The 26,712-nt window shown below is 37.0% G+C and overlaps 6 protein-coding genes across 8 annotated transcripts; all 6 read right to left on the bottom strand.

Moving 5' to 3' along the window:
* Window positions 1-675: 675 nt before the first annotated feature.
* LOC113281523 (protein trichome birefringence-like 2) lies at window positions 676-2,997 on the bottom strand. Its single transcript, XM_026530298.1, has 5 exons — window positions 2,183-2,997; window positions 1,880-2,075; window positions 1,491-1,702; window positions 1,256-1,414; window positions 676-1,175 (listed from the first exon to the last, which is right to left on the bottom strand). Exons 1-5 carry the CDS (start codon window positions 2,764-2,766, stop codon window positions 830-832), a joined length of 1,497 nt encoding a protein of 498 aa, XP_026386083.1. The 5' UTR covers window positions 2,767-2,997; the 3' UTR covers window positions 676-829.
* Window positions 2,998-3,456: 459 nt separating this feature from the next.
* Window positions 3,457-7,327, bottom strand: LOC113281522 (protein trichome birefringence-like 2). Its single transcript, XM_026530297.1, has 5 exons — window positions 6,443-7,327; window positions 5,157-5,352; window positions 4,778-4,995; window positions 4,525-4,683; window positions 3,457-4,440 (listed from the first exon to the last, which is right to left on the bottom strand). The coding sequence occupies exons 1-5, from the start codon at window positions 7,231-7,233 to the stop codon at window positions 4,095-4,097; spliced, it is 1,710 nt and encodes a 569-aa protein (XP_026386082.1). The 5' UTR covers window positions 7,234-7,327; the 3' UTR covers window positions 3,457-4,094.
* Window positions 7,328-9,022: 1,695 nt separating this feature from the next.
* LOC113281521 (protein trichome birefringence-like 2) lies at window positions 9,023-12,208 on the bottom strand. 2 transcript variants are annotated; one of them, XR_003326211.1, is made up of 6 exons: window positions 10,968-12,208; window positions 10,477-10,672; window positions 10,178-10,386; window positions 9,918-10,076; window positions 9,359-9,840; window positions 9,023-9,079 (listed from the first exon to the last, which is right to left on the bottom strand). XR_003326211.1 is itself a non-coding variant. In XM_026530296.1 (5 exons), the coding sequence occupies exons 1-5, from the start codon at window positions 12,005-12,007 to the stop codon at window positions 9,492-9,494; spliced, it is 1,953 nt and encodes a 650-aa protein (XP_026386081.1). In that variant the 5' UTR covers window positions 12,008-12,208; the 3' UTR covers window positions 9,098-9,491. The 2 variants fall into 2 exon arrangements, 1 of the variants encoding a protein (XP_026386081.1); XM_026530296.1 differs by lacking the exon at window positions 9,023-9,079 and having other exon boundaries at window positions 9,098-9,840.
* Window positions 12,209-15,943: 3,735 nt separating this feature from the next.
* On the bottom strand, window positions 15,944-20,004 carry LOC113281520 (CTD small phosphatase-like protein 2). The gene is made up of 7 exons (XM_026530295.1): window positions 19,695-20,004; window positions 18,590-18,883; window positions 18,357-18,505; window positions 17,938-18,031; window positions 16,965-17,405; window positions 16,411-16,748; window positions 15,944-16,285 (listed from the first exon to the last, which is right to left on the bottom strand). Exons 2-7 carry the CDS (start codon window positions 18,744-18,746, stop codon window positions 16,070-16,072), a joined length of 1,395 nt encoding a protein of 464 aa, XP_026386080.1. The 5' UTR covers window positions 18,747-18,883; window positions 19,695-20,004; the 3' UTR covers window positions 15,944-16,069.
* A 1,629-nt stretch (window positions 20,005-21,633) lies between these two features.
* Window positions 21,634-23,534, bottom strand: LOC113281519 (chaperone protein DnaJ-like). Of its 2 annotated transcripts, none has more exons than XM_026530294.1 (3): window positions 22,586-23,534; window positions 22,188-22,492; window positions 21,634-21,911 (listed from the first exon to the last, which is right to left on the bottom strand). In XM_026530294.1, exons 1-3 carry the CDS (start codon window positions 22,659-22,661, stop codon window positions 21,798-21,800), a joined length of 495 nt encoding a protein of 164 aa, XP_026386079.1. In that variant the 5' UTR covers window positions 22,662-23,534; the 3' UTR covers window positions 21,634-21,797. The 2 variants fall into 2 exon arrangements, with proteins under 2 accessions (XP_026386079.1, XP_026386078.1); XM_026530293.1 differs by having other exon boundaries at window positions 22,188-22,708; window positions 23,059-23,534.
* A 147-nt stretch (window positions 23,535-23,681) lies between these two features.
* LOC113281518 (mitochondrial import receptor subunit TOM20-like) lies at window positions 23,682-25,954 on the bottom strand. The gene is made up of 6 exons (XM_026530292.1): window positions 25,717-25,954; window positions 25,392-25,470; window positions 25,118-25,287; window positions 24,967-25,014; window positions 24,637-24,726; window positions 23,682-24,122 (listed from the first exon to the last, which is right to left on the bottom strand). The coding sequence occupies exons 1-6, from the start codon at window positions 25,813-25,815 to the stop codon at window positions 23,997-23,999; spliced, it is 612 nt and encodes a 203-aa protein (XP_026386077.1). The 5' UTR covers window positions 25,816-25,954; the 3' UTR covers window positions 23,682-23,996.
* Window positions 25,955-26,712: the final 758 nt, after the last annotated feature.

The following is a 26,712-nucleotide window of genomic DNA, read 5'->3' as shown; positions in this document are numbered from 1 at the left end:
TATCATAACCAATTTAATCATAAAAATTAATCAACATTATTTAATCAAGGACGTATCAGTCATTACGAAAAAAAAAAGAAAAGGTTAGATATAGAGCTTTTGAAATTACTTCAAAATGCCTATATTTTGAAATGCAATCCAACTTTATTCATGTTTTTGAAAGGAAAAGAAAAATCGGTTGAGATTACAAGAATGAGTGAGGATTCATTCACACTATCTCACACTTTGAGTGATATTTTTCTTAACAAAAACTAGACGGTAGTGTATGTTGAACTAATATTTTGAAGATATGCTCATCATACAGAGCTCTACATGTCCATAAAAATTGAACACATTCAAAAATATCAAGCTCACCATTTAGTAATCTTAATTTTAACAGTTGAAAATTTGTTAACCAAAACAAATTGTGAAAATAATAGTGTAAATGGATCCTCCCTCAACAAAAATATGATTACCAAAACAAATTTTCTAAACAGACTATCCCTCTAAACTCCCCCAAAACCGCACAGACTCAGCTGGTGGACCCCGCTCATCCTTCAATAGACCCCTCTGCTAATTTTCCGAGGGCGGATCCCACCCTCTCCACTCACATGACGGTTTTGGGGTGGTTTAAGTGGCGGTCTGCCCAGAATTACTCTAACCAGAAATGTGAAACTGAAATGAACAAAGCAGTAATGCTATATCTAACAAATCCAACTTTACTCCCAACAAATCCAACCCCCAATACATAGAAGTGACCAATGGATGTCATGGGACTATACAAGGAAAGCTAGTTCCTACTGATATCCAAAAATGTTGTTTCTGGCTCAGATGCCGCCGCTTTCTTGTTTTATTGGCGGCCAAAAGATCCTTTACCAGCCTTCAGTAGAGAAACATACAACAACTCATTCCATGTATCAGGTACACCTGGTAAACACCAATGACTACAATCTTGATGATCCAATGCTACAGTTCTCTCTTGAACAGTGTAGTTTTTTGCATACACTGAAGGGTGTGCATCCGCTCGGTAGTATGTAAGTTTACTGACATTCAGATATAACACAGGAGACTTCATTTCCCGTAGTACGTCTTCTAGTATTTTCACCTGTAAAGGTGATCTCTCCATGTATGTTTTGTTACTCATGATCGGTTCTGTTTCTCTATCGCATTTTCCACCAGTGTTCCATTTCCCGCCCCTGTGCAATAGACCGAGTAGGTTCAGAAAAACGATGAATTAAGAGAACGAGATTCAATAATATATATGGTGGATACGCACACGTAATGGGAGACGGAGTATCCTCTGAAAACAATTTGGCTTCTGGTAGAATCGACGTTATTATCAATCCATTTCCTCCAAGTAGTAAGAGCTTTCTTATATGCCTCGTTTGTGTCCAATTTTGGGTGTAAGTAATCACCTTCTTGAAATATGTTTTCTCTGCAAGTAAAAACCAGTAGTTAGGGAGGCACAATATTCACCGGTAACAAAAAAAATACCTGCAAATAAGACTCACCCATGATTCGTCTTATCAACATTCCACCAATGCCACGAATCAAAAACTACAATATCAGCATCACGATACACGGATGCTGCGAGCTCGTCAATCAGATCCAATCTTAGTGTATGAGGTCCTAGATGTAATATATTTTTGCTTCTGCGACTCCTTGGATTAGCTTCATAAACCAGATAAGGAGACCAGACAAAAACTACGGAACAGTTGTAGTCCTAATATAACACAAAGCCACCCATGGAAATGCATATTCATCAATTGAGATTTTGGAGAAAGTTGAAAATTCTACAAAGGGAAGTGTTGCTGCTTTCCCAGTCCATGAAGGACATGGGAACGTAACTAATTTGTCAGCACACATGTTGAGAACTCAAGTTTAATCCAACGGGAATTACCTTGTATCGCCTAGAATAATCTCCTCGTATCTTGAATTCAATCTCCCTATGCAGCTTAACAATTCTGCTCTTATCTGGAATGGCATTCCAAAGCATGCACAACATTGACATGAACATATTTCTGTTCAGGGAATCCCCAACAAATACCAACTTTTTATCTCTCAGTCTATTGAGAAAGTCAATTGGATTAAACAAGCTGCAAATAGACAAGGACTTTGCCGTCATAAGTAAAGCACGAGCAACTGCAAGCTCTGAAATCGAAAGAAAGAAAGAAAAAATGGGAATATGTTGTTGAGACATTACCCGGGGTTGGGTATATTATCACATCCGGCATTGGTTTCTTGAGATTGCCATTGCCATTGCCATCCAAGGAACTGATCGTCCGGTCTTCCGTTTTGGTAACAAGCAAACGGTTGTTTTTTCAAGTAAGGACAAGAACCAGGAGGATAGTAAGGTTTTCGACCATTCACCTTGACCCATTCACCTTCAAAAATATCACACTCCCGATGAGAAATGTTTGCAATTAGATTGTCGTCTCTATCTATAAATTCTCGAAAATCAGCACTTGAGTTGGTAAAACTACTCTCCAAGAGATTTGTTTCTGTTTGGACAGTTCCGGTGGAGTTTTCCAATAGCTCCGTCGGAACCGCAGATATAGAAGAAGTTGTATCACTAGTATTACTTGAAGTATGCCAGTTTGGTATCCAAAACATTGAATCCATTACTAACGGAAATACGAAGATGGTAGCTGTAAGAAGAAAGATGGAAGCTCCAAGGATGAAACCGAAACCAAGAAGTATCGATGATGAACCATATCTCTTTGAATGATGATGAGACGGCACCGTTAAGAAGTGACATGACTTGTCCCAAACCTTGAGATTTCTCATCCAGATAAACAAAATCAAGTCTGTCTCACATCAATAGTGTTGTTCGTTCTATAGATTGAAATGATATTATCAAGAACCAGATCTCAATGACATTTTTCAGTATAGCCAGGTAAATGAGTAATTAGTAGTCTTCCAAGTTGCTTCGTTCAAAAAATATACTAGTAAATTTAACAAAAAATTCGATAACATAAAGAAAAGAAGAAAACAAAAATCAATATTTCAATAATTGATTTTCTTCTTACGCTGATTATCGTGGATTTGTTTTCTTATTGGTTGGTCTTATGACTCTTATGAACAAGTCATTGTCATGTTTTAGTCACATAATCAACGGTTGGTTAGAATATAGAATTTGCGTTCCGGTAAATTACTAACCTGAAAACAAAGAAAAATAAATCCTCAAAATTCTTTCTGCTGCTTGGTTCAGGGTTCAGTATAAGAAAATCAACAACAACAAAAAAGAGTTGCTGTAAAGAGAAGATTAACAAAAGCAAAAACAAAAAAGTAAAAAAATGTCTTCTTACATTGGTTGATTGATTGATTATTCTGGATTTGCTTGGCAGTGTTGTCTTTATTAGGTGGTCTTATCGTCGATTTTTGTATATACACGTTAAGCCCGGTATTTGTGGTAAATAACAATACACATATACCAATCAACGTTGGAACAGAATCCAATAACGTATTTGCACTGAATTTCTTTTTCTAAATCCAATACCTTAATTTCAGACCCATTTTGAAGTTCAGAATACATACAGTAAATAAGATCCCTTTCGCATTTAGTCTTAGATTACTTAGAAGAAGCTTTAGTAACTTAGTGAATCAACCAATTGAAATAGACAGCCCGGACTTCACAAAATGAACTTATTCTCAAACTTTGCACTGCATAGACTACAGAATAACTATGCTGACTCTTCCTTTTCAAAAGAGTCTGTGGTAGGGTGCATACTCGTACAGATCTCTATGTTAATCACCTTACCTTTGAACTGGAAAACTCTGCAGCTGAATGCAGGTCCACTGGGATGAACGTTTGAATGATGAATGGACTTCACATCCTTACTGACGAGCAAGTGGGCATGGTTTGCTATCCATTACACTTTCAAAACACTTGTTCTTATAAATACCGTCTTAGTTTTAACATTCAGCTAATTCTTCTTGCAGAAGCTGCAGAAATCTGAATACCAAAGTGCACGCCTGTCGGATCATATAGTACTACTATGAACATACCAAGAAATTAACTCTCGCCCGATCCCTTTTGCCATGGATAACTACAGCACAACTAGTGGTTTCTGTAATGTTTCTTGCTATTTCCATTCAGTTAAGAATTTTTCGTACTACAGTCGTCCAAAAGATCCTTCACGATTCTTCAGGAGAGAAGCATACAACAACTCATTCCATGTATCAGGTACGCCAGGCAGGCACCAATGGACACAATCTTGATGATCCATAGCTGCAATTCTCTCTTGCACAGTTAAATTCTTTGAATATAAGGAAGGGTGTCCGTCAGCTCGATAATAAGATAGTTTGCTAATATTAAGATATAACACAGGTGTCTTCATTCTACGTAGTGTGTCTTCTAGTACTTTCACCTGTGAAGGATTCCTCTCTATATATGGTTCACTGCTCTTGATCGGCTCTGTTTCCCTGTTGCATTTTCCACCTGTGTTCCATTTACCCCCACTGCATAGAAACACCAGTATAATTAGTTGCACAATCAGTTAACTGGTCATGCTACAAACATATATAATCTTTGTGATCACTTACTGGAAATGTGGAGTTGAATATCCTCTGAAAACAACTTGAGTTTTGTTCGAATCAATGTTGTTGTCAATCCATTTACTCCAAGTAGCTAGACCTTTCTTGTATGCTTCAACCATCTTCAGTCTTGGGTGCAAGTAATTACCTTCTTGGAAGTAGTTTTTCCTGCCATTTCAATGAAGCACATATCCGTATTATGAAAAGAATTCATGCATCAAAAGAATAAGTAAGAATCTGAGTTTTCCATCATGTTACTCACCCGTGATTAGTTTTGTCAATATTCCACCAATGCCACGAATCAAAAACCACAACATCAGCATCTCGATACACCGATGATGCTAGCTCGTCAATCAAATCCAGTCTTAGAGTCTCTACCTCCGGTTTTAACTTACTGCGTCCAGGATCTCTACGATTCTTCGGATTGGTTTCATTAACCAAAAATGGAGACCACGCAAATACTATGCTGAAGTTGTAGTCCTAAATTTCAATGCAATTGCAATACAGGCAGCGTCAGCAAAAGAGATAAATGTTTAATAAGTTCAGCGGGATACAATTTACACTGCAAATTCTGACAGACATGGAGTCTGTTTAAATGAACAAATCCCATCAAACTTAAGTAAATTAAGCAAAGCTCATACCTCATATCGATAAGAATTGTCTCCTCTTAGATTGTATTCGACATTTCCAGGGATCCTATAAACTCTGCTCTTGTCTGGAATTGCACTCCAAAGGATACAAACTAGAGATTCAAACATATTTCTGTTAAGAGAATCCCCAGCAAATACCAACTTTTTTCCTCTCAACCTCTCTAGAAAATCAGTTGGATCAAGGAAGCTGCAGAAGAAAGAAAAGAAAGAGCTTAGTCCCATTCCGTTACACATCTCTCTGCTACATTCATGTTAAGGGGCATCTTGAAAAGACAAAAAAACAAAAAAAACAAATCATGTTGAGGGGCACCTTAACCAAGAGACTGTAAGGGACTCACTGACTCGTATCTGATTCTTCTCGAGTCAGTTATTAATTTTTGACACGTTTGGTGACTCGGGTTAGTGTCTGAATCAGATATATTGTCTGACTCGAGGGTTGGAAACATATCTGACTCATCGGACCATGCAATCATCAGATGAATAAAACGAAATGTATGCGCTTTAAAGTAACGAGTCGCAGAAGTGAATTCAGAGTAAAAAACAAACGAACACAGTGCAGGTTTTAGCGTACTTAGCTGAGTGTCGTTGTAACTTTATTTGTAATTTTGCTACTACGGGAATGTGATTCAAGGGCTGACATAAGATTTGGACAAAAATATCTCTAACTTATCTGATCTTAACCATTAGCTGTGAAGTACATTTTGTATGTGATAACATGACCTGTAGGATAGACCGAGTCTGAATCCCCCAATTAAGACTCAGTCACACAACAAGGAGCAAAATTAGGAAAGGACTATTGAGGAAGGCAGGTTCCTTTCATTCCTCGATATTGCAAAATGCACATGACAATTAGTTACTACTGATAATCGTACAATTTTTATCGCGTTGTAATAAATTAATAAATCTTTACCGTGTGACAGTCTCCACGAATCTTAATAACACTAAGCTGCACATGCGTGCAGCAATGACTAAACTATGATAAAGAAAGTAGCAACTAAAAGGGCACTTTTTTTTATTATTTTTTTTTTGTATGTATTAGCTAGGATTTTAACTAATGTGGTGATAACGAGAATTTTGATTTGCATTAGCATTTCAAGAAGTAATAGTTTCATAATGAGATTCTAATTTCTAAGTACCAAAGCACTTGGCTTCACGCCCAATTTTCACAGTCTAGCTAGCAATTTTCAGCAACTTCAAGTTTGTTTTTCTTTCGTTCGTAGAGGAAATATTAAAATCATTTAATCAATCTTAAACAAAGATAAGTTAAGAGTTTATACCTGGGAAGATTGTTGCATCTTGCATTTGTTTGCTGAGACTGCCAATGCCATTTTAAGAAGTGATTATCAGGTCTCCCGTTCATGTAACAATTGTAAGGTGATGGTTCGACATACGGACAAGAACCACCCTCATAATACTGTTTCCGGTCTTCAATCTTTATCCATTCACCATCAAATACATTAGCATCACAGTATTCATCATGAGCATTTTCTTGCTCTTCTTTCTCATGATATGCTGCTGCAGCTGCACTACTATTGTGCTCACTTGGAGTTTTATTCTCTTCTATCATCACCAACTCTTGAGCTTTAGGAAGATCAACAGAAACAACGCTGGTTGAGTTGCTGAACCCTTCTTCAGTGGAGTTTTTCACAAATGGTTCCAAGGAAGGTGAAGAATAAATCAAAAGAGTAGTACTATTATTAGTAACGTTTTGAGTGTCTTGGGTAAAGTTTTTCAAAATCTCCGGAGCCGAAGAAGCAGCAGTAGTAGTAGTGGTAGTACCAGTAGTAGAGAATGGCCACTGCGGTAATTTGTAATAAAACTCCTTGAGGTGATTATCTTGAAGTATGGGATTCTTAAACGACGGTGAAAAAAATGGGAACATGAAAAGAAAAACTGTAAAAACGATGATTGAAGCTCCGATCATAGAACCAAAACCCAATAGAATGCCATTTGGCTTTGGAGGGTGATGAGATATCCCTACCAAGTTACATAACTTCTCCCAACTCCCAAGCTTTTTCATCGGATTTTTCTTGTGCGGATTAACAATATCTGTTTCATTTGCGTTCATTCTTACATGTAACTCGGAAATGGAAGAAAAAAAAGAGTTTTGAGGAAGATGATAATACAAAACTAAGTAGAGAATCTTGTACTTCACAATGTTGGGTGTATATATATACAACACAATATATCCTTACTAACTCCATTAAGTTAAGTAATACTCCGACATGACACATTAATTAGGTAAACAACGGACATAAATTTTGTCATAAATAATGCTTTTTTACTTTGTCAATCAGATTAGGTAAATGATTAATTAATTTATACAATATTTGTAATGAAAAAGAATATCTTAAATAGGGTTGAGAGTATCTCAACTAACCAGGGCTTCTAGACCTCTTTTGTTTTTCTAATCGGAAGAAGAAATGTCTACCGGCTAAGGACCACGGACCACAAGAGTCGAAAGCAAACGAAAAAACAAACAACGCAACTCTGATTTGAGAATCCGAAATTTTATACATTCATTTGGCGTGATCGTCCTATCAGATGGGCATCCTATTTCAGTGAATGAGTGTCATAAACGGTGAAATATGTTTTCCGATGAGTGCACTGGCCGGATTATAAAATTCATGATCCACAGATCCTGCGGTGATGATCTGTGGCTCTGTCTTCATTTGTCCGCGTTTTGATTTCACTTTTAAATTATAAACATGGGCAAATGTTAGCCAACACCCATATGCAATTAGGGAATAGTAATGTATATAAGCTGGGAAAGTACACAACATACAGATCATCGATTCTTGAAGCACATGACATGACTCATCAGGCTTGTAAATTCCATTTATTGTACTTTTATTATAACTTTATTCCCAAATCAAGTTTTAACTAATTTTCCGTCTATGTGTGTGGTTGTGAACCACTAGTGTTTTCCTATTAAGGTCCGGCAGGTTTCACGATATATCATTTCTCTTGAGGTGCCAAGGTACTTCACAGGAATATGGATTTACTCGGTGCACCGTCCAAACAAACAACAGCTTAACTGCCGATATCACTGTAGGACAGTAAGTAAGCAATAAAATTTATGTGCACGAAATTCTTTATCAACCAAGATAAAATTGTCAGCTGCATCTTGTCTTTGTAGCAGTCAACTCAAAGACTTCCGATATTAACGGAAGTCTTAGTACCCTAGTTAGTAAGTTCGCGAATGATTCGCGTATCACGAATTTTACCGTCTTATTCGCGTACGTTTGCAACTCCGAACCCAAGTCATGTATTATGTGGCATTCCCGGATTATTCGCGAACCGTTCACGAATTTTACGTATCCCGAATGATACGTCCGCTTAATTCGCCATAAATTCTTTAGCTTTTACTTTTTAAAGACTCCACTTTTTGGGCTTTACTGCCTCCCGAGCATACACGACCGAATATTAAAAGTGTTGAAATTTTTATGAAACAAAAACGACTGAAGAGATTTGAAGGTGAAGGTGAGAGAGATCTCAAACTCACTAACCAAGCATCTAAACCACCATACGACGTCCTCTTGGATAACTAATGTTGTATATATTATTAATATCATCATATTAAGTTTATTTTTTCTTTAAATAACTCACACATATGCATAAAAATTGGTCTATGACCTTATAAATAAAAATTATTTGTTATATATAGATACCGAATTTTCAGAGCCGAACTCACATTTATAAATCGAATTATACACGTACGTATGCCGTTCCGAATTACTGACGAATCACGTCCCGTTGACCGAATTTTGGACCGAATCTGGATTTTACAAAACCGTATAATACTCGTACGTTTGCCGTTCCGTACGTTTGCCGAATCCCGAATTGCTAACTAGGCTTAGTACCACTCAATAGACTACTGTTTTTTTTTTTTTGGAAGACCAAAAGAAGTTGACCTGAGAAAAAATCAAGTGGGAGGGAACTTTGTTAAACCCATCGTATAATAGCCACATTTTTAACGCTTTCCTCTTGAACATACATACATACTTTTGAGATGAGAATTGCCCACCCACATACATAACTTCCCATATGGTACGTACCCCAGGGAGCAGTTAAAAAGTGACGCCCTATGCACTGGGGTACGGTCAGAGAAACAGACCTAACACAACACTTTCTCTGATGTCCATTATTAGGATTCAACTGGACTGAGAAGGAAGGGTCGCTCAAGGGCTTACCTGTGAAGGAATATATTCCGGAGTGTGCATCCAAGATAGTGGGTCTGTACTGAAAGCTTCTTTTTCATCACTTTCTTTTGGCACGATAAAAGAATTGGATTTTAACCACCGCTACTTTCTACAGAAGATGCTATCACCGGGCAAATGATCCTTTACCGTCCCTCAAGAGAGAAATATACAGCAATTCATTCCATGTATCTGGGATACCTGGTAAGCACCAATGACTACAATCCTGGTGATTCAGCACAGCTGCAAGCCTCTCTTTGTACGTCTTGAAATTTTTATGGTAGAGTGAAGGGTGTCCATCGGTTCTATAGTGCGTTTGCTTTGTGACATTCAGATATATAACAGGAGTCTTCATTTTCCGAATTGTGTCTTCCAGTATTTTCACCTTTGGGGGACTCTTCTCTCGATATGTTTCGTTACTCGCGATTGGTTCTAATTCTCTGTTACATTTCCCACCGGTGTTCCATTTACCTCCACTGCATGGTATACAAAAGAATTCAGTACCAAAAATTAAAGTAAGAAAAGTAAAATATTATCCAGAAAGATAACTTACAGGAAATGGTTAACTGAATATCCTCTGAAAACAACTCGAGTTCTGGTATGATCAATGTTCTTGTCCATCCATTTCCTCCATGTAGTCAGACCCTTCTTATATGCTTTAATCATATCTAGTTTCGGGTACAAGTAATCGCCTTCTTGAAAATAGTTTACGCTGCACATTTAACACCATGTAAGTCATGTATGCATAACTTGCAATAATAATTAATAATATATCAGACAACCCTTGTTTTTCGCCATGTCACACTTACTTACCCGCTATTAGTTTTATCATTAATCCACCAGTGCCATGAATCGAAAATCACAAGATCGGCATCGCGGTAGAACGATGCTGCGTGATCGTCAATCATATCTAGTCTCATTTTCTCTGGGTCATTCTTATTCGTCTCGTTTCTTCGATTCCTCGGATTTGTTTCTTTGACTAGATAAGGAGACCATACAAATCCTACGGTACAATTATAGTCCTGATTACAACAACAACAAGAAGAAATGTATTTAGACGGTTGAAATATAAATATTAGAGGTTTTAATTAATGAAACTAAACAGAATTTACCTCGTATCTCAACGATTTATCGCCTCTAATCTTGTAATCTGCGTACCCAGAGACCCAATGGACTCGGCTTTTATCCGGGACGGCATTCCAAAGGATGCACATCAGAGATTCAAACATATTCCTATTTAGAGAATCTCCCGCAAACGCCACTTTTTTGTTTCTTAATCTCTCTAGGAAATCCGTTGCATTAAGCATGCTGCAAAAATGAAAAATACAGACAGTAAAAAATTAAGAACCATGTTTATACATAGGGCCGGTTAAGTCAGTCAGAACCAACTGAAAATTACTGCATGTGTCAGCTGAAATAGTGTATCAAATTTGAGTCAGACCCAACCAAAAGTTGATGTGTTTCCACTTTTGAGTAGAGATCTCATAATGCATATGATTGGTTATAATGGCTAAAAGTCCTTTTAACTGTCTGAATCTTAAAAACACTTATTATATGAATAGAATTAAAATCAAGAAAAGGCTGAATGAAATACAGATTATACCTTGGGAAATTAGTGTTGCATCCTGCATTTGTTGGGTGAGATTGCCATTCCCACTGCAATTTTAGAAATGCATCCTCTGGTCTCCCATTCTTGTAACAATCGAAAGGTGATTGTTCGATATAAGGACAAGTACCAGGAGGATAAAATGGTTCTCGATTCTTCACCGGCTTTACCCATTCACCTTCAAAAATATTGCACTCATGGCCTTGAGAAGAAGAAGAAGAAGTATCACTAGTTTCTTCTGCCTGTTTCTTCTCACCATCATACAATTTAATTTCATTATTATTAGAGAAATGACTGACAACTGGATCCTCTGCTTTTGTAGCCGCCGATTCTTCAACTTTAGGGGCACTCGAGTAGTTAGCAATTGTACCACTGCTTTCTGTTTGAATTGTTTCGGCAGAGTTCTCCATTAACTCTGAAGAAGAATCCGAAGGAATTACAGTTTGATCCGTGGCGGTAGTGTTCTCCAGTGACTCCACAACCGAAGTAGAGTTTTCCAATGACTCCGAAGAGGCAGAAGAAATTACCGTTTGATCCGTCCCGGTAGAGTTATCCAATGAGCCCGAGAATGAAGAAGGCATTATTGTTTGATCCGTCTGCGTAGAGTTATCCAATGACTCCTGTAAGGAAGAAGGAATTGTCGTTTGATTCGCTTCGAAAGAGTTATCCTCCGATAAGTCTTGTGAAGAATCCAAAGAAGATGAAGAAAAGCTAGTACTTGTAATAGTAGTAGTGGTGGTGGTAGTGGTATCATAAGACAAATGAGAAAGTGAAATTTTTTGATATAATTTGTTAATATTATTCTGAAGCATGGGATTCATAATTGATGGTGAAAGAATTGGGAACATGAGGATGATAGTTGTAATTATAAGGATTGAAACTCCAAGAACGCAACCAAAACCGAAAAGAACCGATGATCCTTTTCTCCTTGAACCAGATAGTATTGTATTTGATCCATATTTTCTACTAACTCTATGATGCGGTGGAGATATTCCTATCAACTGACATAACTTTTCCGATATCCCAACCGTCTTCATTAGAATTTTCTTGTAGTAATCAAAGGCAAAGATATCTTGCAGTAAACAAGAAAACTGAAGCTAGAGGCTAGCTACACAACCAAATGTATATGGAAAACAAGGAAGGAAATGGAAGCTGCCTTGCCTAGCTAGACAAGAAGAGAAGCTAGAGAGAATCGTTCGAGAAACCAAGATGTTTGTTCTCGAGCCGATGCTCCTGAATACTTCTTCTCTACGCAACACTCTCTACTTGGATATACAAGATTAGGGCTGCACAACGGGTAGGTGGGCAGGATATGGCCTATCCACCCTACCCGCTGACTGGCGGGTAAGAAATTTTTTATCCGCCATCCTACCCGCCACTAAACGTGTAAGGTCCTACCCGACCCATTAATTGGCGGGTCGGGTAGGATAGGGTGGCGGGTATAACCGTTTTTTTTTTTCTTTTTTAATTTTCTATATTCTGGATTTTCTGGTTACTAGTTACTACCTTGACTGTGTACACAACCCAAAAAACAAAAATGAAATCTTACAACAACACAGCAAATAAGAGTCATCCTATCTAAATATGTACCCAATGGTACTGCCAATCTAATTAGGGAAAAATGAACAAACAAAAGCATCATGTCTTCACAATGGTTACACTTCCCCCATTTAATACCATCTTCATCAAAACTCGTCGTAAAATGCCCCATACCCAAGATGTCCTCTTCCACTTCTTACTTTCTCTGACCTCAAGTTGAGAAGATGGTGGAGGTGGAGGTGGCGGAGATGCAACAGTACTGGCCCTTCGTTAGAGAGGAGAAGTATGAAGAGATGAAACGAAAATGAATTTAGTTTTTAGGTTGAGTTGATTAATAAAAAACCACCGGCAAAGATGATCAATAATAGAAAGATCATCGGCTACTAACGGCTGTTAGATAAATAGGCGGGTAGGGTAGGATAATTTCGAGCTTTACCCGTCACCCTACCCATCTAACAGCGGTTAAGAAAATCTTTACCCGTTATCCTCCCCGCCAAATAGTAGGTAGGATATGATACGATTAAAACACTGGCGGGTAGGGTAGGATTGGCGGATATGGGTAGGGTATGTGCACCCCTATACAAGATTGTTAACACTGATTAGATGCAAAAACAGAAATAAGTCAATAATGTTTGTCAATAGTCTAAGCCATCGCATTAATTTATTTTTTTTCTTCCTATTTTTAATGAATTATTCAACTCAACAAGTTACAATATATTATCAAAAGAATTACTATAAATCCAGAAACACCCCATGCATAAACTATTAATCAATTAGAGACGAGTAGTAAGACGACTACTCAATCAATCACGCATATCTTCTCTTAAAATGTATCACTGCTGTGTTTAGTTTATAGGTTACTCGGACGTATTGAACGCGCTACTCTTGCCCTCTAGAATCTGTTATGGGGGTGATATCGACATAACCGTTAGTATCACACCACTTGCTCTCTGTTAATGTAGTGCAAGCACATGCCCTATCTCTTCGGAATTGATAACACATTGAGATGAATGTAACTTAAATTATCCGGTTTGTTTTTAGCAATCTGAAATAGTTAAGGGCGTGCCACACCACTGGTACTAATTTTACTTCTGGGCTAACTTGATTTTTCAGGAAAAAAATTTATTGAGGTGAATGTCATTTCCTATCTGCCAGAAAAGAAGCTATCATTTTCTACTTTCCCATATGATCGACTTTTATCCAACCCCATCTAATTTTTTAAAGAAATAATACTAGCCTTTTACCTAAAGTGATCAAAATTATACATACCTGCTCCTCAACTTTTTCACCCGTTGAAAATATGATATCTCTCATGTCTGCCCCTTAACTAACTCTACCGTTGAAAATTCCAAAGCCCGCCATAAATTATTGGTTTCTACATTCTTATAACAGGTTCCTAAACATTTTTAAATTTCCCTCCGACAGTATTTCTCCGAAACCAGTTATATTAATTAAACAAACCAATCCTTTTTTCTGAAAATAAAAATAAAATTTGTTGTCCCTTGTAGTAATAAAAAGGTTTCAAGTAATCAGTGTATGAGCTGGGCTCGGTGTGTGGTCGTATTAGGTGATTTTTCTTGTACATACGGACTATACAACATCGAGAAAACGTCAAAATTTTGATCCAAAAAATCTTAAAATCTTGATTAACTGAATTATTTTAGTCTTGAATTATTATAAAATTCTAAAAATGTCTTGGATCCAAGGGATTGTTAATTCAACTAATTGTCACTGTGTTGTTGTCACTGAACCAAAATTTTAGCTCATCTTTGTTAATATCTTTCTGTTTTATTATTAGCCAATTGCAGGATAGACGCCACACAATAATTTGAATGAAAGCGAACACAAAAGAAGAAAATCCCCAGTAATAGACTCAACCAGCAAAACCATTCACTCAATTCATTTCTAAGATAAGCTTCGCTTAGCAGCCTTAGCTATTCTATTTTTGGACTACAATGTACTCCCCGTCGGGTTCATAAAGTCCAAACTCGAAAGGAATCTTTTACGGAGAGGAAATCGATGAACTAGAGAAACATGGTATTCATTACGTTTTATCAAGATTCGTCGTTTCCATTACATACATCACCTCACTGTTAATCTTTTAATTTCTTCCTAAGAAATATAAACTAATGACTTCTACATCTCCAAGAAATACAATAATAACTCAATAAGCAGATCGAATACTGCTGTCAAACTCTAGTTTAATGGGTTTTTCTTCCCTGCTTTCCCATTGACAAATTGATTGTTGCAGATTTTGACGATCTTGAATTCCTCCCAATATAGTATTAGTATTAGACCCTTGATTGTTGATTATTTTTGGGTTAAGCAACTTCCAGGTCTTAGGGTTTGGAATTAATATACTTATGGACGGAAAATGAGGTTTCTAGATATTTCTTTTTTGCCAATGTTCCGAGACTTGTACAAGGAAAACGAGAAAAACCTGTTACGGGTCTGAAAAGATCTCTCACTTTAAAATCACATGCCAGAAAGCCAATTTGACTTGGAGAAGCTAGCAGTTCAAACATCAAAGTTACAGAGACAGATTGTCTGTTTCTGCGGATCTATTTGTGACGAAACATACACATGGTAATAATGAGGGTAATGCTAGCTAGATGAGGAGATATGGCATTGAACATTGTGTGCAAGGCTTTTCAATATCTGCACTCTGCAGTGTGATTCGAATTCAGGTACATATACGATATGCATTTTGTGATTCAACATGTGCATGCCTTCGAAGTTTTAAAGAAAAATAAGTAAACCATTCAAATAGTAAAGAAATAATCGTGATCCGTGATTATCGATTGTCACAGCAGGAAAATCAATTTTTAAACAGCAGATTGTACCAACACTATTTAATTACTACAGAAATCAATTCTAACTACAAATCAAACACTTATGTAATAACACCAGAAACCAGTCATAATGAATGTCGCCAGCTAAAAAACAAGCCGTCACAGTTGCACATGACTGAGTAAATGCAAAAAGCAGCTGGCTATTAACCAAACAAAAAAACTAGATGCAATGAAAAAAGATTTGAAGGAAAAATCTTTAATCCAACTTCCGACAGTTCTGTTTATCTGCCATAATTACTGACCCATCTTACTTAGCCAAAAAGCCTAGAAAGGTATTGAATCGTTTACTGACTGAAACCTGCAAAATAGAATATGCCCAGACCTTTTTCATGCCTTTCTTCTCATCACAACACATTTTTATTCACTATTTATAAGATCCTATTCTCATTCTAGTTCTAGTATCTTTCCTAAGTTCTACTGACGAAGCAACTAGATAGATCCATACACCTTTAAAATAATGAACCCACTCTCTAATGACTTTGTTAAAGAGGTAGAAAGAGTGAGACAACTCAAACATAATGAGACCATTCTCACGTGCATCTCTTGCTCTCTGAATTTGACAATGTCAACTGCTTAGCGCTCTGGGATCTGATTTTAGAACTTTTATAAATCATTCTTCCTCAAACGACATTTAAGGAGTTTCATTTCATGCAGAGGATAATGTATACATTGATACAAACTAAAAACACAGCAATTCATATGAAGGGATCACCTCTCAAAAGGATCACCTCTATTGAAATGTGATGGATATATGGCAGCAGCTATTTTTGCTCGAAGGTTGAACTTTTCTGCTATTAAAGGACGAACGTCTTCGACTCCGACCAAGCTCTCCAAGAATGGAAGTAATGATAGCAATTCTTGATCGGATCGGTCATCAAACCAACTCTCAATTGGTATTCCATTATCGACTTGGAACCCAAACGCCTACATAAGAAATTCACATTCATAAACTCAATTGTTTATAATAACTAATAGGAAAATGAGACTACTAATTCGAATAAGTTAGGAGGCAGCAGGTCCAGTTTTGCATTAATGTTTGAATAAGGTACCTGCGGAGAGTTGTCGATTATGATAACATGTGCTAGATCACGGCCAAGAACTGAAAGATCTTTAAGGTAATTCCCATCCACTAGAACGCAAGATTCACGAAATACACGGTGGCGGAATATTCTCCTCTTAGGATCCAAAACATTCAACAGCTGTTCCGCATAGATACTTTGGCTGGCAGTAAATATAATAATCTCAAATAGATTTGCCACCCGTTCCATGAAGTCCTTTAGATAAGGACGACAACGAACATAAACTGTATGCTTTTTCATGTTAAAATTTACAGTAAATGTAAAATCTGCATCATCACAGTGCTCTAGAGTAGAATGCACCAAAGTCTCTGCCAAGAACAGAAGTTTATAGTAACAAACATATCAGCTCCAGCGGAAAGAAATATTAACAACTGGAAAAAATCATCTGTCTACTAAGTATCGTAAGTACATAACCCTGATTGTCAACCATTTGATAACCAGAGTCATTCATAGCCACTTTCATTCTAAGAGATCTACAAAGTAGGTAATAATCAGACAAATGAACATACAAAGAAATCTCTTACCATCCAGATCCAACACAAGAGTAGTAGGAGGGCAGCTCCGTGTTCGTTTTGGCAGCAGCATGGGCCGGAAAGTTGGGACCACTGATGATAAGTGAGGTAGATGTTTTATGAATAAATATGGATCAAAATCATCTACTTCGTCACCATCTTCAGCCTCCACGCAAACTTCCTCTGAGATAGATTCCTGACTTGGATCATTAATATACTCCTCTTTTGAATGTTGCATAGCAAGATATATAGCAGAAACTTCAGAAGAAAGGTTGGAACCACTTAAAACTTCATTACAGTGTGCACTCACACCGTTCATCTCTAAAGACATGTCACCACTACTATTCTGCACATCTGACCGCCTGAATGACATATTTGAGTCTATATCCATGTCATTACACGATCCCTGAAGGTTGTTGTCATCTTCACTCTGAAAGTACTTCATAAAATCCACTGAAAACAATACAAGAGATTCAATAACCACAGGTGTTTTAATCCTTGCAAGCATTACAAGATAGGATATAAAAGAAGACGAATAACACTGTATCTCAGAATTTCATATTCATTGAATTACTGATGACAAATTTTCCACAATCTAGGTCACGGAGGGGAAACAGACAAATTTCAATATAAAGATGGAAGACTTGACTACTTAGCTATTTAGGAACTGATGCATGGTCTCTATACCATGTACCAATGGTGGGCTCACAAAAAAGAAACTGACATCGGCTAATGGTAATGTAGGACAGACTCATGCGAATGCAATATTCTTCTGAGATTATTCGGATTTCCAGAAGCAACAACAACAGAATGCGACCCTTGCAAGAAGATTATGATGAATGTCTACACTTGGGAAGGATTATTTTAGTGATACTAACCTCAATTTTATTATGGATGGAATGATTAGCACTCCTGAGAAATGAAGTGATGCTTTAAATGTAAAAGAATTGAGCGAAAGCAATTAGATCAAGGAAAAAGATTCTACCACGATCCGCTATGTCTCCGTCAACCTCTTTGGAGATGTGAAAAGAAGGAGAAAATAGTGTGTCTGCACGTGGAGCATTTCCGTCATTGCAATCCTGCAGTGTCATGCAAGAGGACACAGTATTATTAGCTTGTGACATGTCATAGAACAGCATAACTTAATCAAATTAGGTATGGAATGTGTGCACCAACTTCGACGTTCATCAATATCTCAAGTATTGATATAACTATGTCCTGGCACAAGAAAAATGCATTCCTAATTTTCATTTTATCGATAAAAATCAAGTGCTGGTACAACAAATATCACAAATCTTAATAAATGAAATGATCAACTAGAAATGGTACAAATACAGAATACGAAGACTGCCTCAAGATCAAGCTAAAACTTGTAAACAAGAAACACAATCCAAGACCAACTACCTTATGGTCCAATCCATTCATGTTTCCTGCATCAAACCCCGAGCAGATATTTTGAGCCTCTTCGTGTGCCAAAAAGTAATTTGTGTTTATTTGATTTGGCTCCACAGGTTCTATACTTGTCTTGGAAGGGATTCCAGCTGCAAGTTTCACTGCAAAGACCCAATGTAAAGATCTATAGATACAATTTAAAAACATGAAATCAGAAGATGACAATGGATAGGTTGTTAACATACCAAATCTCTGTTTTCTAGCAGAAGATGTGATGATATCTGCCACTTTCTTGTCTGATATCTGGGTATTATCCGTCGCCTTCTTTTGTGGCTTACAGACCTTGGGACTCGGAAGCTCCCGCGTAGAATTTCTTCCAGGAAGTTTTTTCTTGGTTTGCATTTTTGACTTCAGAATAGCACAGCGAATTTAAATTCTTAATACCAACTTTGACACCGCACAGCAATAACAAAAACTTCTCCCAATGGGTGGTCCCTCACTCCAAAGCCTCCACTATCTAACCTCCAAAGCCTAATCCACTGCACATTTATTTATGTATTAGCAGAAATTCAAATCATTGACGGAGTTGCTTACACAAGCAACTATGAATTAACATTTTGCAACTGATAAGAACCCACACCCTAGTAATGTGGAAACTCTTAATCTCCTGAGCAATCTGATAACTGAGGATTGTGCATTGAAGAGACAAAGACATGATAATACTAGCAATTTGTATACACGGGATAGAAACTCAATACAAAACCCTAATCAGAAACAATCCCAAATGGTTATGGATACATACAGACTATTCAAGAGGGTAAATATCACAAATTTCAAAATCAAAGTGAAATCATTTGGGAAACAAAACAAAAATCCAAACCAGAAATAACAAACCTCAGTTTCTTTAATGCTATCAATGGAGCTCCTTACCAAAGAAATGAAAGACGATTTCCAGATTCACACTCAAACTAGTGTATCGCAAAGCAAATCAGAAGGAAAACCCTAGAAAAAAAAATCTCTATCCACACTCAAACCTATCCATTTCTAAGGAAAACAAACAAATTGAAGCTCAATAAGTTAACCTAACATAGCAAGACAGCTAAAACCAGGTACAGAAAATTCAACTACATCTAAATGCAAAAACCCCTATTAATCTTTCTCTTTCGGCACTTCTCAATTAACTCCAATAAGATCGAATCAAAATACAACAACAACAGTAATTAGTACTGTAGACAACCCAAACCCTAAAACGAACCATTAACCAAACAAACAAACCAATTATCCAACGAATTCTAAGCTAAACCAAAACAGAAGAGAAATTAACAGAGAGGGCACGAAAAAATCATAAACCTTTTGAGTATTCGATCCAGTAGAAGAAGAAATGAAGCTCAACCGATTGAGAGGTTTAGGGTTTTCCACAGTAGAAGAAGAAGATGAAGAAAGATTTTTGAGAGAATCTGAGAGATTGAGAAAAGAAAACCCTAGAAAAATAAATAATTAAGAGAGATGAAAAAATAAATTTCCCTCCAAAAAAATTTCTAGAGAGAGAAAGCAGGAGAAGTGACCAAGAGACGCACGATTTCTAGTGAGAGAAAAGGGTTTTTGTTCAGAGAGAGAGTTTGTGCATAGAGATGAGATATGAGTCTGAGGTGTTGAATATCTACTCACCTCGTTATACAGAATCTCTTTTTTCTTTATTATTATTATTTAATGATTTTAAATTTTTGAAAATTTGAATTTTTAAAAAGAGAGAGAGAGAGAGACTTGAATTTGAATTTGAATTTTTTGAAAAAGTGAAATTTTTTCGAGTTTAAGGTATCTCAGCCGTACAATTATTCTTCGATCCTCACCCCGAAAAGAAGATTAAGACTTGTTTGGTTATGTCACTTGTGTGTGAACGGAAAGAAACGACTTTTACAGAAATCAGTCTAGTACTACGGATTAGGAATCTAGATGATGAGATAAAGATACCTATGATGATGATTTAATAGAATCATATTGAATGTAGATTGGTGGTGGACGGATATTTTCATGACAGGACTGTGATGATACGACGACAATGATACTTCTGGCAAGAGGCATTTTCTGAAGAGATGCTCGCAATATTGAGAGGAATTTATGAAAATGCTGAACAGGGATGATCCCAATTGCCAGTTAGTAGTGATGGGGAGGTGCAATATTGGAAGGCAATTATGAAAATGCTATCTGCATTATTTAGGTGTATCTGTGCCAGATTCCTGTAATTGAATGCCCTTGGTCAATCCTCAAGGTGCAGTTGCACCAGAAACGGTAACCTAGTTAAGGCTCGAGTATGTGTGAATAGCAAGAAATCTTCATTTTCGAATCAGACAATTTGAACTCTGAAGTCTGAACCCTTTTTTCTTTTTTTTTGCTCAGTCATAAACAAAGTACAAACGTTTATTGGTCAAAAAGCGAAAGGGGAAACATAAACCGGAGAAGGGGCATAAAACTGACAATATTTTCGAAGCAGGTCCGATATTTCCATCCTCTGCTATTGCAATTTGAAAATTGCAAGAAACTTGGGCAAACATTCCACCAGTGGTTAGAATTCGAATTTGCTCCCCATTTAGAAAAGATATCAGCATAAGGGCTGCCTTCCCTGTAAATGTGTCAGACCACTACTCTCAAAAACAAATGAGTAATCTCCAAGGAACTAAAGATTTGTTAGACAGGGTTAGAATGATGTGCATGGGGTCACGCTCAATTCCTCAAAACAAACCCTTTTTATGCTATGATACTATGTGATCCAAAAAGCGGAAATGGCTCCCAAAAATTCCTCTGTAACAGAAGTAGCGAAACCCAAATGAGTAGCAAAACAACCCACAATAAAGCCATTATAATTTCCTAACACCACACTACACCCAGCTCTTCCTAGATTCCTTGAGAACAGCCATCAGTATTGAGCTTCATCCAATTTCTCAAATGAGGTTGCTATTTCACATGAACGATTCTTGGAGAGGTTTAAACAACCGAAATGCAAGTCTACAAGAACTGAAGACCTAGCTGCATCGCATGTATAAGCTGCAGAACCCTCCCAGTAACATTCAGAGCAAAGGTTTCATGTATACCCCTCAGCTGAGTATATAGGACTTTCGTCGTAGCTAAACATTAAAGCAGCCATAAAGACAAGAATCCCTTAGAAGAAACCACACACAAGTGTAAACTTAGACTAGCTTTACTGAACAAGTCCTCCCTCTTCCTAGTTAAAGCCAAGGTTTTGAATTGTAACACAAAATTTAGTGAGTAAAATAGAAGAAATAAAAAAACATTTCCAGGACAAGATCAAGTTAAATATATAGATGATGAGCCATATACACTACTGGGTGAATGGTAAAAAATACAACCGTAGTACCCAAAATGCAGCACCACAATAGCGAGTCTTGGAACTTGTTAGCTTATACATCTAAGAGTAAACCCAGTAGTGCAGTGATATTATAGTGGAACCTGGGATTTCACCATTCCAATCCAAGCAACAATGGCAACTGCAAGAACCACCCATCCCGCTAAGCCATAAAACAGATCATTGTTTGTCTTCTTCTTAGCACCCTGTAAGACAATAAGATAGAGATTAATAAAGAGAACTTTCAACAGACTCAACCTAATGACAGCTCCAAGGAAACAGCTGTCATGTCAACAATTTCATTTTTAGGCGACACAAAGTAACAAGACGGTTAACCATACAAGTTCCAAAGTGAACAGCAAATATCCTGGATTGAGTAGTGGGTTCCTAGTTTCAACATCAGTGCATAAACCAAATTTCTGATTCAAGTTTCAGAAGTTCCGGATCGACAATTTTGATGAATGTAAAAGTAAGATATTTACTTGATATTGACAGAAAACATTTGCGTCTGTGGAGGATGGACCACTTGCTGTGGTTGAAACTTCGGGATGAGATGTTCTAGGAAACCTCATTTGATCATATGCTGCTCTTTTAGTCCTATCAGACAACAAACTCCATGCCTGTGAAATGAGCTTAAATGCTCCATCTGCCCCAACTGATTGGTTCTTGTCCGGGTGAAGCAATAGAGCCAGTTTCTTGTATTGTTTTCGAACTGTTTCATCATCTGAATACTGACTCACACCAAGAATACCATACCAATCTGCTTCCCCGCACACTATATTCTTCGCTGAGAGATACACATCAAATGTCGACAACATATGAGAAATACCTTCAAGATTTGGATACAGATTTTGAGCTTTCAAAGCAAATTTCTTCGCACCAGCAATATCCTGTGCGGTAAACTTCCTCTCAGCGATTTCTTTTGCTACTGCTGCTTCAAATATATTGCTCTCCATCTTCCTTCCCCCACCACTGTCTGGTCCCTCTTTTACTTTGTTATTTTCTAAGACAAGAATCTAAATCAACAATATGCAACTCCACAACTGAGCCCATTCCACAATCACAAGGCGATTCAAGTTAACAAAATCATGATTCATATATAGTAAATCAAATCACCAGCACAGTAATCTAAGAAACCCTAATCTCTAGGAATCAAAATTCTACTTACTGAACAACTGACAACACTTCAACATACAGTGAATTAGCAAACCCAATGAACAAACAACAAAATTCGTAAACTAACAGAGGATTTCTGGGATCCAAACTACACTCAAACCTCAAAACCCTAAATTTAACTAACGAACTACCAGTATCTCTAAGAAAGCACAGATGAATCGAATCAGGAACCTTTACCGGTTATTAAGGAGATGAAATAAATCTCCGGTAAGTCACGGAGGAGAAGCAGAAAAATCAAGAATCTGAGAAGAAAAATTAAATGTGCTCTAAAAAATTAAATAAACTCTTTCAGCCAGCTTGGGGAGTGGTGACCAAGTAATAACACTTCGTACAAAGTAATACAGAAGGCGTATGATTTGTGTATTATTACAAAACTTTTTGACGCACCCCTTCAGTTTCAAGATGGATCTGAAAGGTTGTGATTATAAAGAGATGCAGTTTGATGCTCTGAACAGTAATAGCCCCATTCTCAGAAAAGAGAGTCCACTGTCTAATCACCAACCAGATGATTTCAGAATTGGTGTGAGAAAGAGCTCGTTAAGGCTTTGGGGCAAGAACAAGAAACATGTGACATTCCTGTTTCAGTCACTCCATAGTTCTTAAAGGGGTTGTTGCAGTACAATAAGCAGAAAATGTTCATGAGGATAAACATTTGAACACCCAGCTGCACCACAAGCATAAGCTTCTTTCACTGTATTATTTTGCCTAACCGACCACCTTTAACAGCCAAAGCAAAGCATATCTTGTTTTCCCCACAGCTGGGTATTTAAGACAGAAGTTATAATAGAATCTCAAAGTGGAAGTGAAGACATCCTGAAGCAAGTGTATATTTCAACAGAGACTTGAGTACTAATTGATCAGAAGAATTTTCCCTCTTCCTGGTTAAAGCCAGGATTTTGAACTAGAACAAACATTTACTAAATATAAAAAGTAAAGATAGAAGAAAAAGGGAAACATTTCCCAGTCAAAACCAAATTAATAGATAGATAATGAACCATACGCTAGCTCAAGTTTCTAAATACAACTCAGCAGAATCCAAAATGCAGCATTGCAATAGCAATTCCATGAACTTGTAAATTTAACTTCCAAGAGTCTCCCTGTTACTCTTTCTTTTCTTATCTTGGAGGTGATGGTGGAGCCTGGGACTTTGCAAACCCAATCCATACAGCAATGCCAAGTACAAGCACGAACCATCCCCCTATGTCATAATACAGATCAGTGTTTTTCTTCTTCTTAGCGCCCTGAAAGCAAAATAGATAAATTTAATAAAAAAACAGATCAATCTCAACAGACTCCACCACTTGAAGAGTGCTCCAAGCTCCAAAGAAATAGATTACATGTCTAGTATTACATCACATTATCAACCACGACAGACTCCACTTAAGCAGACGGCTCCAAGGCTTAGTAGCCAGGAGCGGGAACGAGAGCGAGGACGGAAACGAGAATCGTAAAATTTTCAAAAAATTAAATTCGAGGAACGAATAAGGAGTGTAGATTAAGTTTCATAGATATAGTAGTATTCAGTGCCAAAAAATTTATAGATAATTAGTTTGTTAGTTTTTATGTCCGGTATATAGTTCACAATAGCCAGGGTTTTTACTGAATGGACTTAATATATGTTAAGATAAATTTAGCTGAGCCTAATATAAGCTAAGATAGGCCCCCAATTAACTAATAGTCCCCCCAGGATATCAAGATTCTGAAGCAAGGATTTCTCCACAGGATATCAAGGGAAACCTAGTCAGCAGACTTTACCTTCATGTTTGATGAGGTTGAAGATCCTCCTCCCCCTGTAAGGGTTTGACCGAACCCCTGTTTATGAATCTCCATATGCAGTTCTGGAGCCTGAGAAAGAGATTAAATAATCACTTCAAGAATGCTAGATCATTACAAATTGACAAACAACGAGGTTTTACACACCTGCTTAGAAAACTACTAATGGAGGGAACAAGAGCTAAAGAATGATAAACTACTAGCAGTCTAGCATGCAGAGGATATTCAGGGGGGAAACAAGTATCCACGACAACCAACGACCAACTGCTGCAATTTTATAAGTTCAGAGATAGTCTATGGAATTGAACATACCTTTGAGTTCATTTCTAAAGACTTTTGGTACAGCTCATTCGCTGGGTCCTGAAACAGAAACAACATTTTAAAGCCTCCGCAAAAATACACTCACAGTAGCAGAAAACAATTGAAAACGCATCCATGTACAGACACTAAATAAGTAAACTACCTCCTCAACTGCTTCTTGGAAGTAAACAGATGCCTTATCAAAATATCCCTTTGCCACATCAAGCTCGGGAGTCAGAAATGCGTGAGAAGTATAAGCGTTTCCCAAACACCATAGGGCATCGTGCTTTCTTGGATTAATTCCTAGTGCCTCCTCCAGTTTGGAAATTGCATCTGTGAAAAACCAATATACAATCTTTCAGCAAGCTCTACTCAAAGAAACATATTTTTGTTCACTTTCAATAAAAGAACAAACGTATCATACTATTATCACGTACCCTTAATCATCATCTTAGATTCAGATATACTCTGAAATTGGGATAGCTCGAGTAGAGCTCCTGCCCATCTTGTAAGATTCTGCAACACAGACCTTAATGGTAAATTTAATTTTCAATTTATGAGTTTCTCGAAAACCCTAAATATTTTAGGGTTTTAAAAGATAAACCAAATCATCATTCAAAGATTGATATACAATAACCTAAATTAATCTATTTCAATTATAAGAACATGATTATTGAAGTAAATGATTATTTCAATAAGATCTATAAGTTAAGGAGAGAAAAATCCAGAAAATGAAGAAGAGGGAGATTGGAGGAAACTTACATCAGCATCAAGAGGATTGGCTTCATAAGCTACCTCAGAAGTTTTACGAGCATGATCAAAGAACATTAGTCGATCTAGGTCATTTTGAGACATATCCATGATTATCACTACTATACTCTATGAAGATTGAAATTATAATCGTCGTCGACTCTGAAGGTATTTCTTCAGAAGGAGTTAAACCTAGGGCTGAGAATGACGGCTATTTTCGGTAAATAGTAGAACCTTTGGGAAGGAAATCATTTGTTTTCTATACTTAAAATCGAGTAATGATTCTGTGCATCTTCTAATTCTGTATGCTTCATAAACAGTTGTGACGTGGAATCAAATACTGTAGCTTATTTATCTCAACACGTGTACGGCTCGTATGCATGCACACCATAGTTGGGAACCCTTTTTCTTGGTTTGTTTTTTTCAGAGTTCGATTTTGCGCATACTCTTTTCATTTTCAGCAGTAACATAGTTCGGATTATTTATGTTATAGACCTTAGCTATTCATACTTGTTTTTGCACAGGACTCGTATTTATAGAGGGGCGATACATAGAATTATTCCTAAGCATCGATTTTTCTAACCTATCCGTTAAAGTATTACAATCAAACCTCGATAAATGAATGTTCTCGGGACCAAAAACAAATATTCGTTTAGCGGGTTATTTATTTATCTATAAATGAGTATTTTATTCATTTATCGATAAACGAATATTTATTCATTTAGACAATATTTTCTTAATTAAGAAGTTAAATTGTATAGGAAAAAATGTACAAGTATACCTAGGAAATATTGGTCAAAATTCTTATAAGTAATTCAATTAACATTCATTTTCTTTTGAATTAACTGGTGTCATTTCTAATTTACGTTATAGAAATACGATGGATGTCGAACATCTTTTGAATTATCCTAACGAGAATGATGCAGTTATGGAGTCTCCAACAGACGAAGAAATTATTGAGTCAGTAGTGAATAATGAGAATGATCCTGAACCAGATGATAGTAACGG

This window comes from Papaver somniferum, chromosome 5 (assembly GCF_003573695.1).
Source record: "Papaver somniferum cultivar HN1 chromosome 5, ASM357369v1, whole genome shotgun sequence".
In the NCBI taxonomy this organism is placed as follows: domain Eukaryota; kingdom Viridiplantae; phylum Streptophyta; class Magnoliopsida; order Ranunculales; family Papaveraceae; genus Papaver; species Papaver somniferum.
The sequence above is the reverse complement of the archived record's forward strand: the minus strand, read 5'-3'. Positions and strand labels throughout refer to the sequence as shown.

Coding starts and splice junctions, on each gene's coding strand:
- LOC113281523 (XM_026530298.1), bottom strand. CDS start 2,766: ATGAGAAATCTCAAGGTTTGGGACAAGTCATGTCACTTCTTAACGGTG. Junction 2,076..2,182: donor GATAATATACCCAACCCCGG/GTAATGTCTCAA, acceptor GTCTATTTGCAG/CTTGTTTAATCCAATTGACT. Junction 1,415..1,490: donor GTTGATAAGACGAATCATGG/GTGAGTCTTATT, acceptor TTTTACTTGCAG/AGAAAACATATTTCAAGAAG.
- LOC113281522 (XM_026530297.1), bottom strand. CDS start 7,233: ATGAACGCAAATGAAACAGATATTGTTAATCCGCACAAGAAAAATCCG. Junction 4,996..5,156: donor ACAATTCTTATCGATATGAG/GTATGAGCTTTG, acceptor ATTGAAATTTAG/GACTACAACTTCAGCATAGT. Junction 4,441..4,524: donor TATTCAACTCCACATTTCCA/GTAAGTGATCAC, acceptor GTTTCTATGCAG/TGGGGGTAAATGGAACACAG.
- LOC113281521 (XM_026530296.1), bottom strand. CDS start 12,007: ATGAAGACGGTTGGGATATCGGAAAAGTTATGTCAGTTGATAGGAATA. Junction 10,673..10,967: donor TGCAACACTAATTTCCCAAG/GTATAATCTGTA, acceptor TCATTTTTGCAG/CATGCTTAATGCAACGGATT. Junction 9,841..9,917: donor TATTCAGTTAACCATTTCCT/GTAAGTTATCTT, acceptor TATACCATGCAG/TGGAGGTAAATGGAACACCG.
- LOC113281520 (XM_026530295.1), bottom strand. CDS start 18,746: ATGCAAACCAAGAAAAAACTTCCTGGAAGAAATTCTACGCGGGAGCTT. Junction 18,506..18,589: donor TGCTAGAAAACAGAGATTTG/GTATGTTAACAA, acceptor GGGTCTTTGCAG/TGAAACTTGCAGCTGGAATC. Junction 16,749..16,964: donor TCTTGTGTTGGATCTGGATG/GTAAGAGATTTC, acceptor TGTTCTTGGCAG/AGACTTTGGTGCATTCTACT.
- LOC113281519 (XM_026530293.1), bottom strand. CDS start 22,661: ATGGAGAGCAATATATTTGAAGCAGCAGTAGCAAAAGAAATCGCTGAG. Junction 21,912..22,187: donor ATGTTTTCTGTCAATATCAA/GTAAATATCTTA, acceptor ATTGTCTTACAG/GGTGCTAAGAAGAAGACAAA.
- LOC113281518 (XM_026530292.1), bottom strand. CDS start 25,815: ATGGATATGTCTCAAAATGACCTAGATCGACTAATGTTCTTTGATCAT. Junction 25,471..25,716: donor CCAATCCTCTTGATGCTGAT/GTAAGTTTCCTC, acceptor TCTGTGTTGCAG/AATCTTACAAGATGGGCAGG. Junction 24,123..24,636: donor CAACCTCATCAAACATGAAG/GTAAAGTCTGCT, acceptor TTTTGCTTTCAG/GGCGCTAAGAAGAAGAAAAA.